We start from the raw sequence: 15,581 nt of genomic DNA, 5'->3' as shown, positions 1-15,581 counted from the left end.
GATTTTTCCTTTCAGCAACACCATTTTGTTGCGGTGAATACGGTGCGATGGTTTCATGTATGATTCGGTGTTGTGCACAGAATTCAGCAAACGGTGCTTCAGACTCACCACCTTGATCACTTCTTAGCACCTTAATTTTCTTGTTAAGTTGATTTTCAACTTCATTCTTATAGAAAACAAATTTTTCTATCGCTTCATCCTTGCTTTTTAGCAAATACACATAGCAGTATTTCGTGCTATCGTCGACAAAAGTAATGAAATACTTGTTGTCACCTCTTGTTTGTACAAATTTTAAATCACATATATAACTGTGAATTAAATCAAGTGATTCCGTATTTCGTTCAATTGACTTAAAGGACGACCTAGTCAATTTTGCTTCAACACAAGTCTCACACTTATATTTGGAATCAACATGGAATGCTGGTATGCATTTCAAGTTAACTAGCATACGTAAAGTATTATAGTTAACGTGTCCTAGTCTACCATGCCACACATTAGAAGACTCAAGCAAGTAAACAGAAACATTCACTTTATTATTCATTTTTAGTTTAACAACTATTACATTGAGTTTAAACATTCCATCGGAAACATAACATTTTCCCACAAACATTCCACTTTTCGACAAGATGACCTTGTCTGACTCAAACACAATGTGGAAACCATGCTTATTCAAAAGCGAACGGACACAAGGTTCTTGCAGATTTTCGGCACATACAGCACTTTGTTGAAAGTCAGCTCTTTTCCGGAAGTCATCTTCAGAACCACTTTTCCTTGGCCCTTGATTTGAGAAGTTGCTGAATTTTCCATGAACAACTTCTCTCCATTTTCAACTGCTTCAAAAGTAGTAAATAACTCTTTATCAGAGCACACATGTCTCATAGCTCCGGTGTCGATCCACCATTCTTTTGGGTTAGAACCCACCATGTTCACTTCAAAAATGACTGTTGTGAGACTCATCTTCGACACATCATATGCCATGTAGTCAATCACATTTGCTTCTTTCTTCTTCTTTGGCAATCTGCACTCCGAAGATTTGTGGCCTACTTTGTCACAGTTGAAGCACTTCCCTTGAAATTTCTTCTTAGGAATGCCCCCTTTTAGTCCCAGCTTGATCCCTTTCCCATCGGATGGCCCAGCTTTGGTTTTGTAGTTCTTACTACCTTGACCATGTTCAACAATATTGGCCTTAGCCGCACCAGGATTGAACCACTTCTTTTCGGAACTCTTGTTGTCTTCTTCAATTCGAAGTCTAACAATCAGTTCTTCAACGTTCACTTCGTTTCGCTTGTGTTTCAGGTAATTCTTGAAATCTTTCCACGCGGGAGGCAATTTTTCAATGATTGCAACCACTTGGAAAGTTTCACTTAGAATCATCCCTTTGGCATGAATTTCGTAAAGAATCACTTGGAGTTCTTGCACTTGACTGATTACAGTTTTGAAGTCCACCATCTTATAGTCCAAGAATCGGCCGACGATAAATTTCTTAGCCCCGGCATCCTCAGTCTTATATTTTCGGTCCAAAGACTCCCACAACTCCTTAGCAGTTTTCATGGTGCTATACACGTTGTATAGCAAATTTGCCAAACTGTTCATGACGTAATTCCGGCATAAGAAGTCTGAGTGGTTCCAAGCATTAACAACACTGATTGCTTGAACATCCACCTCACCCTCTTGGAGTTTGAAGCACTTTCAGTCAAGAATCTCGCAAGATTTAAGGTGGTCAGATAGAACAGCATTTTCTGCTGCCACCTCTTGAAATTCAAGCCGTTGAATTTCTCCGGCTTTTCCCCATGGTTAATCGGTACATTAATCGAAACATTAGCCACATGTTGGCTCACAACACGACTTGACACTTGAGCCACAGTCTGAGCCATAACAGAGCTAGGCCCTACAGCCATAGCTACACCTATAGCCAAACTAGGCCCTGCACCCATAGTAGAACCCACAGCCTGAGTTTGGGTACCTACAGATTGGGACACATCTATGTTGGAATCCATGTTGGTGGAACCGGTTGCCATTTCGTCTTCTGAAAGAACCAAATAACAAATTAGTTTTCACAATATAACAAATATAAGAAACTAATCAGTTCAGAAATAATCAATATAGGAAACCGATTTTTCCTTTCTGAGAATCTGTTTTAAGCTTGTAGGGAAAATCCCAAGTTTCACCAGTTCGATCGGTTTATGAAAAATGAGGAATCCTGTATTCTCGATTTCAATACCGTATATGTTTTTTGTCCGGTAAGATGATATATAACAGCAAGTTACAGTCATACGACTAATTGGATAATAACAGAATGAACAATAAATCAACTATTGAATTTACTGCAATAAATAACAGAACGAATAATTGAAATTGTAGAAAATAAAATTTCAAACCGAGGCCTGTGTTACACACAGTTTCCTTAAAATAGATTCGCCCTCTCACCGTCCGTGCTTGAGGTTTAAAATGAGCGTTCGTTTCCCAGGATACAACAGTAAAACCAGTAGCTTCTGAGCTCCGTAGAAATCACTCCGGCGAACTAAACTAGTGCCTGAACTACACCACCACCAAGACAAAAATGCAGAAAAGACAGAACTCTATTCAAATGAATTTCTTGTGTATTCTAAACTTGAAAGCTTTTGCTTTGGTGTATTGAAATGAGGAAAATGAGCCACTATTTATAGGCTAAGCTACCATTAATGACAATAACCTTTGGAGTTTCTCATCTTTTTCTTATGTGGGACAAATTCATTTTTCCCACATAAACTCCCTTTTGAGTGACACACTTTGAGCCTCAATTTCTCATTCACCCGAGCATCATCTTTGGCAAGTAAGTATATGATTTCTATGTACTCACGGAGGAGAACACAAATCAACTTTCATCTTCCAAATTGAACAACCGGGTCCCACTCAAAATTCATGCCAAAGTCAGCCCATAACTCAGTTTTTTTTTTCAACATTTAATTCAAAAGATAATTTCGTGAACACAGCACTGACACTAGGCTCTGGCCACAATGTGTTCCTCAGTAACTGTTGCATTTACTTAGTTGTGCATTTCAATAGAGTTTTGAGCGTCTGACAGCCAATTTTGGTGGGCTTCAAGAGGATCATCATATTCCAGGGATAATAAGCATTCGATCCACCAGTAAATAACTTGGACGACTCCATCTGTAAATGATTGAAGTGATAATACATTCTATCATCTATGTATCACGCTTGGTTACGATTTCATTTGTTTATTATTGAGAATCTAAATGAACTTGTTCAATTACAGAATGCGTTTTTAATGCATATTTCAGGGACGAATTCGTGCTTTAATATGATCTTTTTTAGGATATCGCCGTAGTGCCTCTATCGATGTGTTATCATCTGATAATGTAGCATACTTTGCCTTAAACCGAGACACGGGATTTTGATACTCGAACCAATTAAATTTTTGCGTGTCAATTTTTCTTTACGAGTATATTGTTCATACGATAACCTCACATCAATATGTTCCACACAAACAAAATTGTCATCAAAATAGTGAAAATGTAATACAAAACAATCACGTTTCCAACTTCCTTTCTCCTCGTCCTCTCATTCATAATGATTTTGTACGTAATTTGAAAATCGTGTGCATAGTCACTTAAATGGAAAAAAAAATGGGGTCCAAGTTTTCCCATCCACGTATTTCTAATCAGAAGTGTTTCAATGATGTTTAGTCCTTTTAAATTCTACAATCTTTTCCATGATATATATAATGTACATTTTCTTTATACACATTGCCTCATCAAAACTAGACATACCAGTAATGGAACCTCTCACTTCCTATTTCCTCTCAAAATTTCAACATCCAACCAATATTCCCTTTCCTAGCACCGCCGTGAACCACCGTTTAACACCTTTAGCACCACCACCCAAGATTTCTCGGTTGAATGGTTCATCAACTAGATTTGAAGAAAGACCACGAGAAAGTGGAACTATCACATTTCAGCCTCTAAGAAAGGTGACAAAGTACACTGGAAAGCTTAGTACAAAAAGATCATCAATTCGAGAACCCAAACTAGTAGAAACAAGATTAAGGCCATCAGTATTGATAGTTAACTCCCTTGATCGCCTCATAGCCGAGTTTCTTGATCCGCCCCTTCGTCCCTCCATTGATCCAAAATACGTTCTTTCGGGAAACTTTGCACCAGTAGACGAGCTTCCCCCCACAGAGTCTGAGGTAATCCAAGGCTACCTTCCATCGTGCCTCGATGGTGCATACATTCGTAATGGCCCCAATCCTCAGTTCATTCCATCTGGCCCTTACCATCTCTTTGATGGTGATGGAATGCTTCACTCAATAAGAATCTCTCAAGGCAAAGCCACCTTCTGTAGCCGCTATGTGGAAACATATAAATACATGGTCGAACGCAGAATTGGCTCACCGGTGTTTCCTAATCTGTTCTCTGCTTTCAATGGCCTCACGGCCTCTCTGGCGCGTTGTGCAGTCACTGCAGCCCGAGTACTTACCGGACAGTTCAATCCCATCAATGGCATTGGCCTGGCGAACACGAGTTTAGCTCTTTTTGGGGGAAATCTCTTTGCATTAGGCGAGTCCGATCTACCTTATGCTGTTAAAGTTACATCAGATGGTGATATAATCACTTTAGGCCGCCGTGAATCTTTCGGGAAGCCATTCTTGACTATGACGGCACATCCCAAAATCGATTCAGATACCGGTGAAGTCTTCGCCTTCAGATACAGCAGCACCATTCCTCCATTCTTGACCTTTTTCAGAATCAGTGCCAATGGAATTAAACAAAAGGATGTCCCAATTTTCTCAATGAAAAAGGCCTCATTTGTTCATGATTTTGCCATTACAAAAAACTATGCAATATTTCCTGAGACTCAAGTAGGGATGAACCTTAGTGAAATTATCAAAGGAAGATCACCAATGGGGGTTGATCCAAATAAAGTGCCACGGCTAGGGTTTATACCACGATATGCTGAGGATGAATCAGAAATGTGGTGGATTGACATGCCTGGACTCAATGCACTTCATGTTATTAATGCATGGGAGGAAGATGATGGTAACACAATAGTCCTTATCGCGCCAAATGCATTACCGGTCGAGCACATATTCGACAACATGGATATGATCCATTTTTCATTGGAAAAAATTACAGTAAACATCAAGACAGAGACTGTATCGAGGCATCCTGTTTCCTCCGAGAGTCTAGAGTTTGGAGTGGTTAATTCCGCTTATGTGGGGAAGAAGAACGTGTATGTGATAAAAATGTTCGCATAGAAATATGAATAATGCTATCTATCACCATGGGTGGATCTACAGTCTGGACAGTGGGATTCGTTGCCTCCACAACTCTACTCTCCTGGCTCTGCCCTATGATTATTACCATAAAGATAAACAGTTTAGGTGGCAGTGGACCCCGATACATTGTCGAATGAAGTTGTGCTGCATTTTAATGCAATAAACAATGAATCACAGAGTTCGCTGCCATCTAAACTAACGACGCCTATCGATGGAAATATTTATCCTAAAACTTTTGGGATTTTTTGTTAGTTTTGGCACTGAATCCATCTTTTTTCTAATAGGTATGTGTATGCAGAAATTGGAGCTCCAATGCCGAAAGCAGCAGGGGTGGTGAAGGTAGACTTTTCGCTATCTGCCGAGACAGGCTGTGTAGTGGCTAGCCGCCTATACGGGACAGGCTGCTATGGAAGTGAACCCTTTTTCGTGCCGAGAGAGCCCAATAATCCAGAGGTCGAGGAGGACGACGGTTATGTGGTGACATATGTACATAATGAGATCTCGAACGAGTCAAGTTTCTTGGTCATGGATGCCAAGTCCCCGAGTCTTGACATTGTTGGAGCTGTTAAGTTGCCAGGCAGGGTACCCTATGGCTTCCATGGACTCTTTGTGCCTGAAACCGATCTCAATAAGCTGTAACTGAAAATTAATGAGGTCTATTTGTTTGTGCTGTTAAGCCTCGTTTGGTTTGGCTAAAAAAGTTATACAAATTTAATAATCGAACCTGTTACTTTTCAATTGCAAGTTTCATCAATTTTTATCAAAATCTACTAAAAATATATTTTTTAACTAAACCAAACAGAGGCTAAGTAAAGCTTCATGGTTTAAAATTCGTTAACGAGATATCTGATTTTTTTGAATAAATGATTATATTGGCATTTAAAGATGAATAATCATCCAAATTGTTTATTATTGTACCTGAAAAAAGACTTAGGACACGATTGACAGCTAATAAAATTCTAAAAGTATTGAACAATACAAAAAAAAAGATTTTAACTTCATTTTCTCACTCATCATAATTAATTTCATATATCGAACACATTATTGTAGTACTTCATGAGTTGTACATTTGAATGGTTAACAGCTTGATGCGTGCACACGTTAAAGAGTCAAGATATTATTTTTCGGATTTCCATATGTTATTTCCTTATCTTTTGAGTGTGTAATTAGCATAGAACTTTCTTTTCCTAGTTATAAATATGACTCATAGACCATCTTCAATGCATTCTATGAATTGCAATCTAGCCCCCAGGGCACATCTCCAAATGATAAAAGGGGAGGGTGGAGAAATCCAGCTTTGTTTGATGCTGCTGCATCAAGGGTTCGAATCCTGAAATATGAATTTGGCTCTTGGGTAAGTGCAAGTGTACAAGCAGCCTTCCATCCTATACCCTTGGAGGCATAACCTGCGATTTACCTCCCTCACGACGCTCCATGGTAGGGGTGGTGGGGAACCCTTAAGGTTGGGGTTTAACCTTTTTTTTTTTTTTATGAATTGCAATCTAATGCTTGTAAGACACATCATTTTATTATTTTATTTTTTTTATGCGTCGAAATAGAGAGAAAATGACAATTATAACCAATATAAAATTTCACTAAGAAAATTTTGATATACCATCCCATTCTACCACATACAATTTGTACTTTGCTTTTCTAAAATTAACATTTAACAATGAATCATGCTTGTTGTACAATGATTTTTACAACAAGTTTGACAACATGCTACGTGGCAGGTTATCATTAAACAGTTTGAAAAATATTTTATCTTTCCCGTCAACGCTTTTTTGACACCTACACCGTTGTCAAGCATGTTGTACAAAAATATTGTGCAGCACAAATTGTGCTAAACATCAGCCTTAGATATCATTAATTGACGAGACATGTTAAACATAAAAATATGAATTTCATTTCAGACAATAACATAAAAAGGCGTCAAGCCCGCACGGTGTGGTCGCCGGCCAGTACCCGGCTAAGCCTGCAGTCCGCGCACGGCCATAAAACTCCAGTTACAGCATCACATACACATCAAATTTACTCACTCAAAGGAGGTTTAAGGATACAGAGATCTGAAAAGCTCAAGAGCAGTGCTGTCGCCAACTGAAAGCGAGTTTATTATCAACTCAATATCAAAAATGTATGAAGTTTGTTATGTCCTCTGAATGATGAGAAACAATCTGAAACATGCCACATCCAACTAGACACAAGAATTAATACAAACATGTTCCTGATGCAAGAAATCAGCTTTAATTACAGGTATCAGAGAAGAAGAAAACAAGATCCTTGGGCTGTTTAACAGATTCCAACTGTATCGCCCCGAAAATGTTAGAATAAAATTATCGTTTGTTATATTTTTATATTTTGAATAATTGTGGACAAAAGGAAATAAGTTTTGAATTCCTATTTTATTTGGGCCAAATAATTAAGTATTAATAGAATGAAATTGTATCTATCGATATTGGGCTCATCTTGTAGTCCGAATTAAGTAATGTAGGTTGGGCTCAAGAAAATATAAGGTCATATAAGTTAAACCCAAGATAAATCAGTTGAAAGAAATGTATTAATTATGTATTTTTAATGCATCTTTTAAGATATTTAGCAAAAGATTATAATATTTTAATCACGTTTATCTTTATAATTTGAAAAAGATGGATGGAATCATATCCAATTCTGTTCCTCAATTTCAAATATTATTTTATATAATCAAGTAGTATTATATTATATAATACAATTAATCTTTGTTTTATCCTATCAAAGTTGTTGATTGATTTAAATCCATGGAACCAAAATCTGTTTATTTTTATTTTACCATGTGGTAAGTTTGCTTGTTTGTTTTAAAAATCTTAACCGTGTATATGAATAGATGAAAGGAGGTTTCAATTTTTAAATTCAAATAATTCTTGTTATATGATTTTTATGTGTGATTAACTTATCTTTAACTTGAAGTTGAGAATATATCTAATCTTAATCAATTTTTTTGTTGATTTAAATCACAAAAGCATATTTGTAACAAATCTTGTTTGTGTAGCATGTGGATAAATATGTTTAGTATTTTTTAAAAAGAAAATCGCATATGGATAGAGTGATCAATATTTGAAAATTTAAAATCCAAAGAAATTATCCTAACCCTTATACCTACTTTATGTTGCCTATAAATACTAATGTCATACACATATTTTGCGAAGAATACCATTTCTTTGACTTTGATTCTATTCTTTAAATTCTGTAGTTTCCTTGCTTCTTTATGCCCATCTACTCCACGCACATACACAACTTCTCAATTTCAAGGCACCAAGACTCATTTTTTTACTTAAATAATTTGCAAAAGTCAAATTATTGGCACATATTTTAAAAGCAGAAAGCCATTCTCCATCTTTAATTACATTCACGGCAGCCACGAAGTCTGAAAATTGAAATATTCTCTTGGATTATTCTTTCAAAAATTCGTTAATCTAACGAGGTATGATACTACGTGCAAGTAATCCGTCCTTACAATGTTATAATTTTTTCTACGTGATTTATTTCATGAAATGATAATTGACCTGAAGTTCCCTATGAAATGAAATGTGAGATCTCCTTCGAGACTTCTCAAATGCGTTAGGGTATTCGATTGACACCGATTGCTTTTGATGAAATGATGGTATGAAATGTTATAAATTCATATTTTAAAAATTATTATATTGTTTGGATACACGTATCCTACTAAATATCAATTACTCATTCCTTTAATTTTAACATTTCAAGTTAAAACGGTCGACATGGATGGTGGTTGAACGATGCTCGGACTGCCAAGTAAAATAAAAAAACTTTTGGACAACCTTCAATAATAAATTTGTTAAGAGTTGTTTGTTTGTCATTTTTTATTATTATAATTTTTTTTTTTTTGTCCATCAAATGTTCTAAAGTTTATGACATTATGCTTATTTAATTTAGTATTTGAGTATTCAATAAATTAAAAGTTTTAATTTCCAATTAAATATTTCCATTTCAAGTATGATTATGAAATGATATCGGTAACACCTCAAAATTTAAATCGATAAAATTTTTGGGGGCGTTACACCAACCCAGCGGAATGGATGGGGTCAAATTAAAGCCCTTTGGCTTTTCATACTTAAGAGTAACAAAAAGAAGTAATCAAATTCCCAAAATGGTTCTTATCTGATCAGGAGGATGTCTTGCCAGCGACTTGGGATCGGGATAGTGATTCCTGGGATCCATGATTGCCTCGTAAATAAGCTCATATGCATCAGCCAGTGATCTAGCAACCTGAACACAAGCTTCTGACCGAAGACTAGGTACCTGCATTTGCTCAAACTCAGGCAGGGTACTTTCACTTCCCAAAATGAGCCCAAAAAAGGCCTTTAAACATTCTGAAAGAGCAGCGGGAGACATATCTTCGGTGTCTGCCAATGCGGGCCCAGCAATATCGTTGCCTGATACATCACTGTCTGGTGAATTACGGCAGTGGGGCATCTTGTTTGACAAGCCACACCTTCGCAAAATGGCTTCGACTTCTTTTTCGACAAGACCATGCATGTGACTGTCTATCATTACTCCGAGCTTCTTCACATATTCAGATGCAACCTCATGTCCTAACAAAGGTTGTCGGATGGCACATAAGCAGTTGATCAGGAAAATCTTCGAAGGGGTTTCACTGGTCTGCATTAAACACGAAAGGTCAGGGGATGGTGGAACCTGATAACAATTACCGAAAGTCATGAATTTTAATACGCAGCAGGAAGTGTATCACAATTTGATTCAAACCACGGGGAAAATTAATGATCATAAATGAACAACAAGATTACCCATTTCATAAAGAAACTTCTACTTTCCCACAAATCCTAGTATGATTTGTTTAGAAGACCAAATTTTTTACCACTACAAAGCCAAAAATATATGATTATAAAGCTAGAGTTTTGGGTAAGCAGACACTTGATCCCCACCTTAGGATCACGAGAGGTTTGCTCAACCCTAAGTTATTGGGAATATGTAATGCTTACTGCCGAGTCCACTAACAGCAATAGTGGATAGGACCTAATACTGGATTCATTATGGACAATTACCACCATGGTTTTGAACAATCGGTGGTTTAATCTTAACAAGTTACAGCTATTAACTACCACATCTTACTGGAACTGAGCTATTTCAATACCTTGCCATTAACAGCACGATATAGACTTCATACAATGATTACAAATTGCTATTTCTCCAAAATCAGTATCATTACTAAGGCAAGAAAATAGGAGGAGTGAATTACAAGTTTTTGTCTGTGTTTGTGACTGTTCTGCTCGGGCGAAGTGTGATTTTTAAGATATTTACAATGCGGTGCTCTATTCCATAGTGCTTGTTCCTAACATAACTTCCCTGCCCTACGCTTTCCTTGCATATGAACATACTGATGTGTGTTTATGAGAATCCAAGTTAGAGTGAGACTGGGGCCAGCGGTGATAGTTCATAGTTGTTCAGAAATAGGAACACTTTGAGCTAAAGATATTTATCACTATACATTATAGTGAGAGAATTTGATGCACATGAAGGGGAGTTGACTGAGTGCCTGTTTGACGACCATTAATTTAGTTTATGGTTTGCTACTGGATCATTTTCAATCACAGGTTTGCAGAATAATATATTCTACACGTATTCCAAAAACTTTTCCCTACTTTTCAAACACACATTCTCCTAAAAATCGCTATTCAAAACTCTTTTTTTAAACAATAATGGTCGTCAAACAGGCTCTAAATATGACTTTTTATGTGATTGCCAAACACGACCAAATTAGTAGTACAAAAGAAGAAGTAGCCCCTATACATGTGGAAGAAAATGCATACCTGAGATGAAGGAACAGAAGTGCTATTTTCTAAAATAGCATCTACAGATGATTTACGGACTTGGCCTGCGTCAGAAATTAATCTACTTCTCCTTGACGACTGTATAACTCCCTTGGACCTGTATGTCTCTGCTGCTTGCTCGCATATCTACAGATATTGAACATAACAGTCTAAAATGAATAGAGAAGGAAACAAAACAAATGAATTTAGATTAGCAAGGTATACGGCTCAATTAGATATATTAACGCACCAAGCTGGAGTCCTAATACACCAGTGGATTGGAATTTACAGTATCCTATAATGGCAAGTGGATTGGAATTTACAGAAAAAGAAAGAGTATTGGTTTTATAATCCCCAGAACAGTAATCCAGCATTGCTGTAAGTCAACAGAATGCTCTAGAAACTGAGTGTATGTACAGTGTCATGGCTATTGATCATGTTGTTAAACTTTAAATTTGAAAACAATTTTCAGATCTAAGTAGATACCATTATGGTCAAAGAATGTATTCCAGGAAGGTGAAGCAAAATTTAAGATCAAAAGGTGTGAAGCAATTCAACTCAGCTTAAGTAAGAAAGCGATACAGAGTCAATTAATGTGTATATATTAATAAAAGAGACAAAGTAGTCCACAAGTCACTATTTAATTTTATGCAAGTCTTGGTTAAGCTTCAATTATGTTTTGAAAGGTTATGTAGAGACAAGAAAAGCTCTTTATTTTCCCAGATAAAAGTTAATATGCATTTAGTAGACGTCTAGGAGTTCTGTCATTTCAATTGTCCGGAAGTCGTTCAGTATAAAGTAGTCTTTGTAACTGGGAAGGGGGGAGAACTCTATTTCAATTAAATTATCAGATTTTATTACATCTGTTATTTCCAATTTCAAGGTTTTGGTTTCACCACTTATTCCTTAAATAAATCTGGACTCAGATGGTGATTGGGATATCAAATCTTGTCTACATCAGAAAGCATGGTCATTTGCAGAAACATGTTATTGGTACTTCAGCATCTATGAAGACTGTGTTCACCAATAATGACAAATCTCATTAAATGCTCAGAGGAAATAATACCTGAATAATAGGATCTAGCAAAGCAGATATGACTGGCTCAAAGGCAGGTTTCTTGCCTGATGCAGGAACCATCATTCTGTCGTATGTTTCAATTATTTCAAGCAGCAAAGAGACTCCTTCTCTTACTGCTGGGGGTGGAGAAAGATCAATGGCAACAAAAGGAGGATATCGTAAAAGCTTCTCTCCTCGGGTTTTTAAAATGTCAAAAAAGGTTTTCTGAGTAGCATCCTTGAGGGCCCAAATTGTGTTAAAGAGAGCTGTTTCTCTTCCTAGCAAATCTGACACCTGAAAAAAGACGAACAGATAAGACAAATAGACAAGAGTTTGATTAAGGAGAAAATAACAAACTCATGTGTTTAGTAAACTCACGGTGTAGCAGTAAAACTCCAGTGTATTACTAAGTTTATAAGAAATAATAAGATTAGGCTGAGACTGCAAAACTTGTTCCACTCTCACTTTAAATGGCCGACAAACTCCTTCAAAGATCCTGTCTAGAACAAATGTCAAATCTGATTCTGTCTTTGCTACATCACTCTCCCCGATTTTAGAGGTTTGGTCAGCATTTCTTCCAGCATCTGCCACTGCATCAGGATTGAGCAGTGCAACAACAAATTCCTTTTCAGATGCCAACGCCTGTCAGGTAGCCGAAAACATGGATAATTTCAACTAACATAAAACAATGACAGAAAATTATGACAATCAATATATAATGACTCTGATTGCAAAGGCGAGACAATAGAACCCCCACAATGAACTACCTGATGCAGCCATCCCAGCATGTCACCTACATATCTTAAAGGATCGTGAGCATGAACTTCAATCGGCCTGGGTAGTCCACCTGGTCCTCCGCGTGTGAGGGCACTAATAAATCTTCTGAACAACGCATTATGCCTCATATTGGCTACCTGAAGGACAGGAAAATTACATGTTAAAACAAATTGTTGGAAAATTGAGCTCAATGAATACTTCAACTTTTAGCTCTTGCACCAAATACCTCTTCAGCGCAATACTTGAAAAGTACAGGTCTTTCTTTGAGACATCGGACAGCTGTTTTGAGGAGCTCACCAACTTCAGGATTATCAACATCCCCAAGTCTTCTACACTCTGTTTGAACCCATCTGAAAAAGAAAATAAAAAAAAATAACTAATTCAGGATGGGGCAAGGCCCGCTTTAGTGCTATGGTGTGTGACTTCAAATACGTATTAGGACAGCGGAAAGCAAAAAGTCTGCTATAAGTAAATAGAATGGCCTATATTTCTTAATACCAAGAAAAAAGATGAAAATATCTACTTTAATAATGGTTGTACAGCATCTAAATATAAACCCGCTGACAAAATGCACTCAAAAAATAAGCTGCTTATGCCATACATGGATGCCACCAAAAACCTGGCATTTCAGACATTGAGATTGTAGCACAGAAACCGTTTAATTGTTAACTCTCTAAAATGGAGTGTTCTTGTGATTTTTAAATCAAGATTCATAAAACTGGTGAAAAACTTTTCACTGGTGAGATTTTTTCTTCCCCTTTCACATAAGTTTTATAGTTTACCAATGATATTGGAAGTTCAAATTGCCATTAGGTGTGTGCAAGTAAATAGAAAGGCTTTTTCATGCTTCCAGATATCTTCTTGTACTGGACACAATATGATAAATTAGAGAAATTTCACCTGCATAGGCGCTCATAAGCCCCTTCTTGGTAAACAGCCATCATATCCATAAGCTCCAAACCAGCACGCTGCAAACATTCTTTAAGTGAATACATCTATTGATAGATTCAGAATTAAAAAGGAAAAAGAAAAAAGAGCTAGACAAAGGAAAAAGCCACCAGCTAAAAGAGAAACACGAGGCACAGGATTATGGGTTTTGCAAGCAATTATGACTAGAGAAGTCAATTAATGATGGCTTACGATAAAAAGAAACATAGGATGGGAGCAGGCCTTTAAAGTGGTAGATACTTATATGGTCTAAACTAAATGATTTGCCGACCAAATTTAAGCCAATATATATATATATACAAACAAACATCACTGGAAATTCTGGACATCAACTAATTGAAAGGTTTAGTTTGCTCTTGAAAGAAAAAGCATAACCACTACTTGTGAACAGAACCAAGGAGTTGTGTAGGGAACAATAATCCGATAATTGAGTTGATCTGTGATCAAACTACATATATTAGTAAATGTTTGACACAGCAAAGAGTTGAGAAGGCCCTTACATTCTATTTATCATATTAAAACTACTTAGAATATGCAAAGAAAAGAGTTAAAGTTTCAGAATAATCTACCAATAAATCCTCACACTTGGCAACCAGACCAATCAAAATACAACCTGTTGAAACTCCTTGAATAGAGGACCATCAATTGAAATGGAGCTGGAATGATAGACTTATTAGCACAAAAAACATTGTCATCATCATACGTGGTATTGTGGTAATAAGTCACGTAGAAATGGTAGTTCTTGCTTCAAGGATAACAATAGACTCTCATTGAAAGAATTAATCATTACAAATATCCTTGTCATCGCAGGAACTTCTGCCCATCAAATCATATCCTCTCCATATACATTTGAATGATTTCATTTTCTTATTGAGATGTCCACAAGTAATGGCCTTTTAACCTAATTTGAAATGTTATACGCTCATCTTCCCCAAGCAAGCTTTAAATAAACAATCAATAAAGCCGATAGAAAACAAAAGATAACGTCTACCACAAACACCTGCAATCCAAATCACCACTTCCCCATCCACTATCTAACTCGTAATTTCTTTCCTCGGCAGCCCATTTTCCCAATTGCAGTCATATCCAAACAAGAAAGTCATGTTCCATAATCCAACATCGACATTACCACCTCTGGCTCACACCTGACAATAGCGCCATATTCCCCAACCTAAAAAGCAACCATCCTTCCTCATGCCATAATTACTACCCCACACCCTGTGCTGCCCCCACTTCCCAAACATTATAAACTCACAAGACACGAGTGATGGAATTATTTAATCCCCAAATTAGTACTGTCCCCTACCACCAAACTATCAGATCCATCTGCCTATCTCCCTCCCCCAACATGATAAGGAAGGGGAAACTCAAAAGGTTGAAGACAAAAGCCATGATTTGTTGATCAAAAAATAGTCACACACACAAATTACCTGGCATTACGCCCACCCTTGAAGTTATGACAAATGTAATATTCACATGCAGTACAAGTCATGGAAGGGTGAGAAGAATATACTGCAGAACAAGCTATCTGCTCCTTCAAGCTCTGCCTCAAGCAAAATACCATATATATTGAGAAAAACCACATTAGCACTAAACCTCTTCATCAGTTGCATATTGGAGTCTAGTCTTCATAATCCCCCACTTGCTCGACAAACAACAAGAATTCAAACTAGTCCAAATTATGCATCTTTGTTTT

At 36.9% G+C, this 15,581-nt stretch overlaps 2 protein-coding genes across 3 annotated transcripts in view; one reads left to right on the top strand and one right to left on the bottom strand.

Moving 5' to 3' along the window:
* Positions 1-3,748: 3,748 nt before the first annotated feature.
* LOC111376755 (probable carotenoid cleavage dioxygenase 4, chloroplastic) lies at positions 3,749-5,996 on the top strand. Its single transcript, XM_022999730.1, has 2 exons — positions 3,749-5,232; positions 5,563-5,996. Exons 1-2 carry the CDS (start codon positions 3,776-3,778, stop codon positions 5,915-5,917), a joined length of 1,812 nt encoding a protein of 603 aa, XP_022855498.1. The 5' UTR covers positions 3,749-3,775; the 3' UTR covers positions 5,918-5,996.
* A 3,284-nt stretch (positions 5,997-9,280) lies between these two features.
* The window catches only part of LOC111376754 (conserved oligomeric Golgi complex subunit 6-like), a 10,081-nt gene continuing 3,780 nt past the window's right edge, over positions 9,281-15,581 (bottom strand). The window contains exons 1-8 of one of the 2 annotated variants that reach the window (XM_022999729.1): positions 15,316-15,575; positions 13,838-13,905; positions 13,164-13,287; positions 12,928-13,074; positions 12,539-12,802; positions 12,170-12,454; positions 11,104-11,250; positions 9,281-9,934 (exon numbers count right to left, since the gene is read on the bottom strand). In XM_022999729.1, coding sequence (XP_022855497.1) covers positions 9,410-9,934; positions 11,104-11,250; positions 12,170-12,454; positions 12,539-12,802; positions 12,928-13,074; positions 13,164-13,287; positions 13,838-13,887 — 1,542 coding nt within the window. In that variant the 5' untranslated portion in view covers positions 13,888-13,905; positions 15,316-15,575 and the 3' untranslated portion in view covers positions 9,281-9,409. Of the gene's footprint in view, positions 9,935-11,103; positions 11,251-12,169; positions 12,455-12,538; positions 12,803-12,927; positions 13,075-13,163; positions 13,288-13,837; positions 13,906-15,315; positions 15,576-15,581 lie in introns of those variants that run through there. The other variant, XM_022999728.1, reaches the window with a different exon arrangement.

This window comes from Olea europaea, unplaced genomic scaffold (assembly GCF_002742605.1).
Source record: "Olea europaea var. sylvestris unplaced genomic scaffold, O_europaea_v1 scaffold156, whole genome shotgun sequence".
Lineage (NCBI taxonomy): Eukaryota > Viridiplantae > Streptophyta > Magnoliopsida > Lamiales > Oleaceae > Olea > Olea europaea.
The sequence above is the reverse complement of the archived record's forward strand: the minus strand, read 5'-3'. Positions and strand labels throughout refer to the sequence as shown.

Excerpts from the sequence above, each read along its gene's own strand:
- LOC111376755 (XM_022999730.1), top strand. The coding sequence starts at position 3,776 with ATGGAACCTCTCACTTCCTATTTCCTCTCAAAATTTCAACATCCAACC. Across the intron at positions 5,233-5,562 it reads TATGTGGGGAAGAAGAACGT|GTATGTGTATGCAGAAATTG; the intron begins GTATGTGATAAA and ends TTTTTCTAATAG.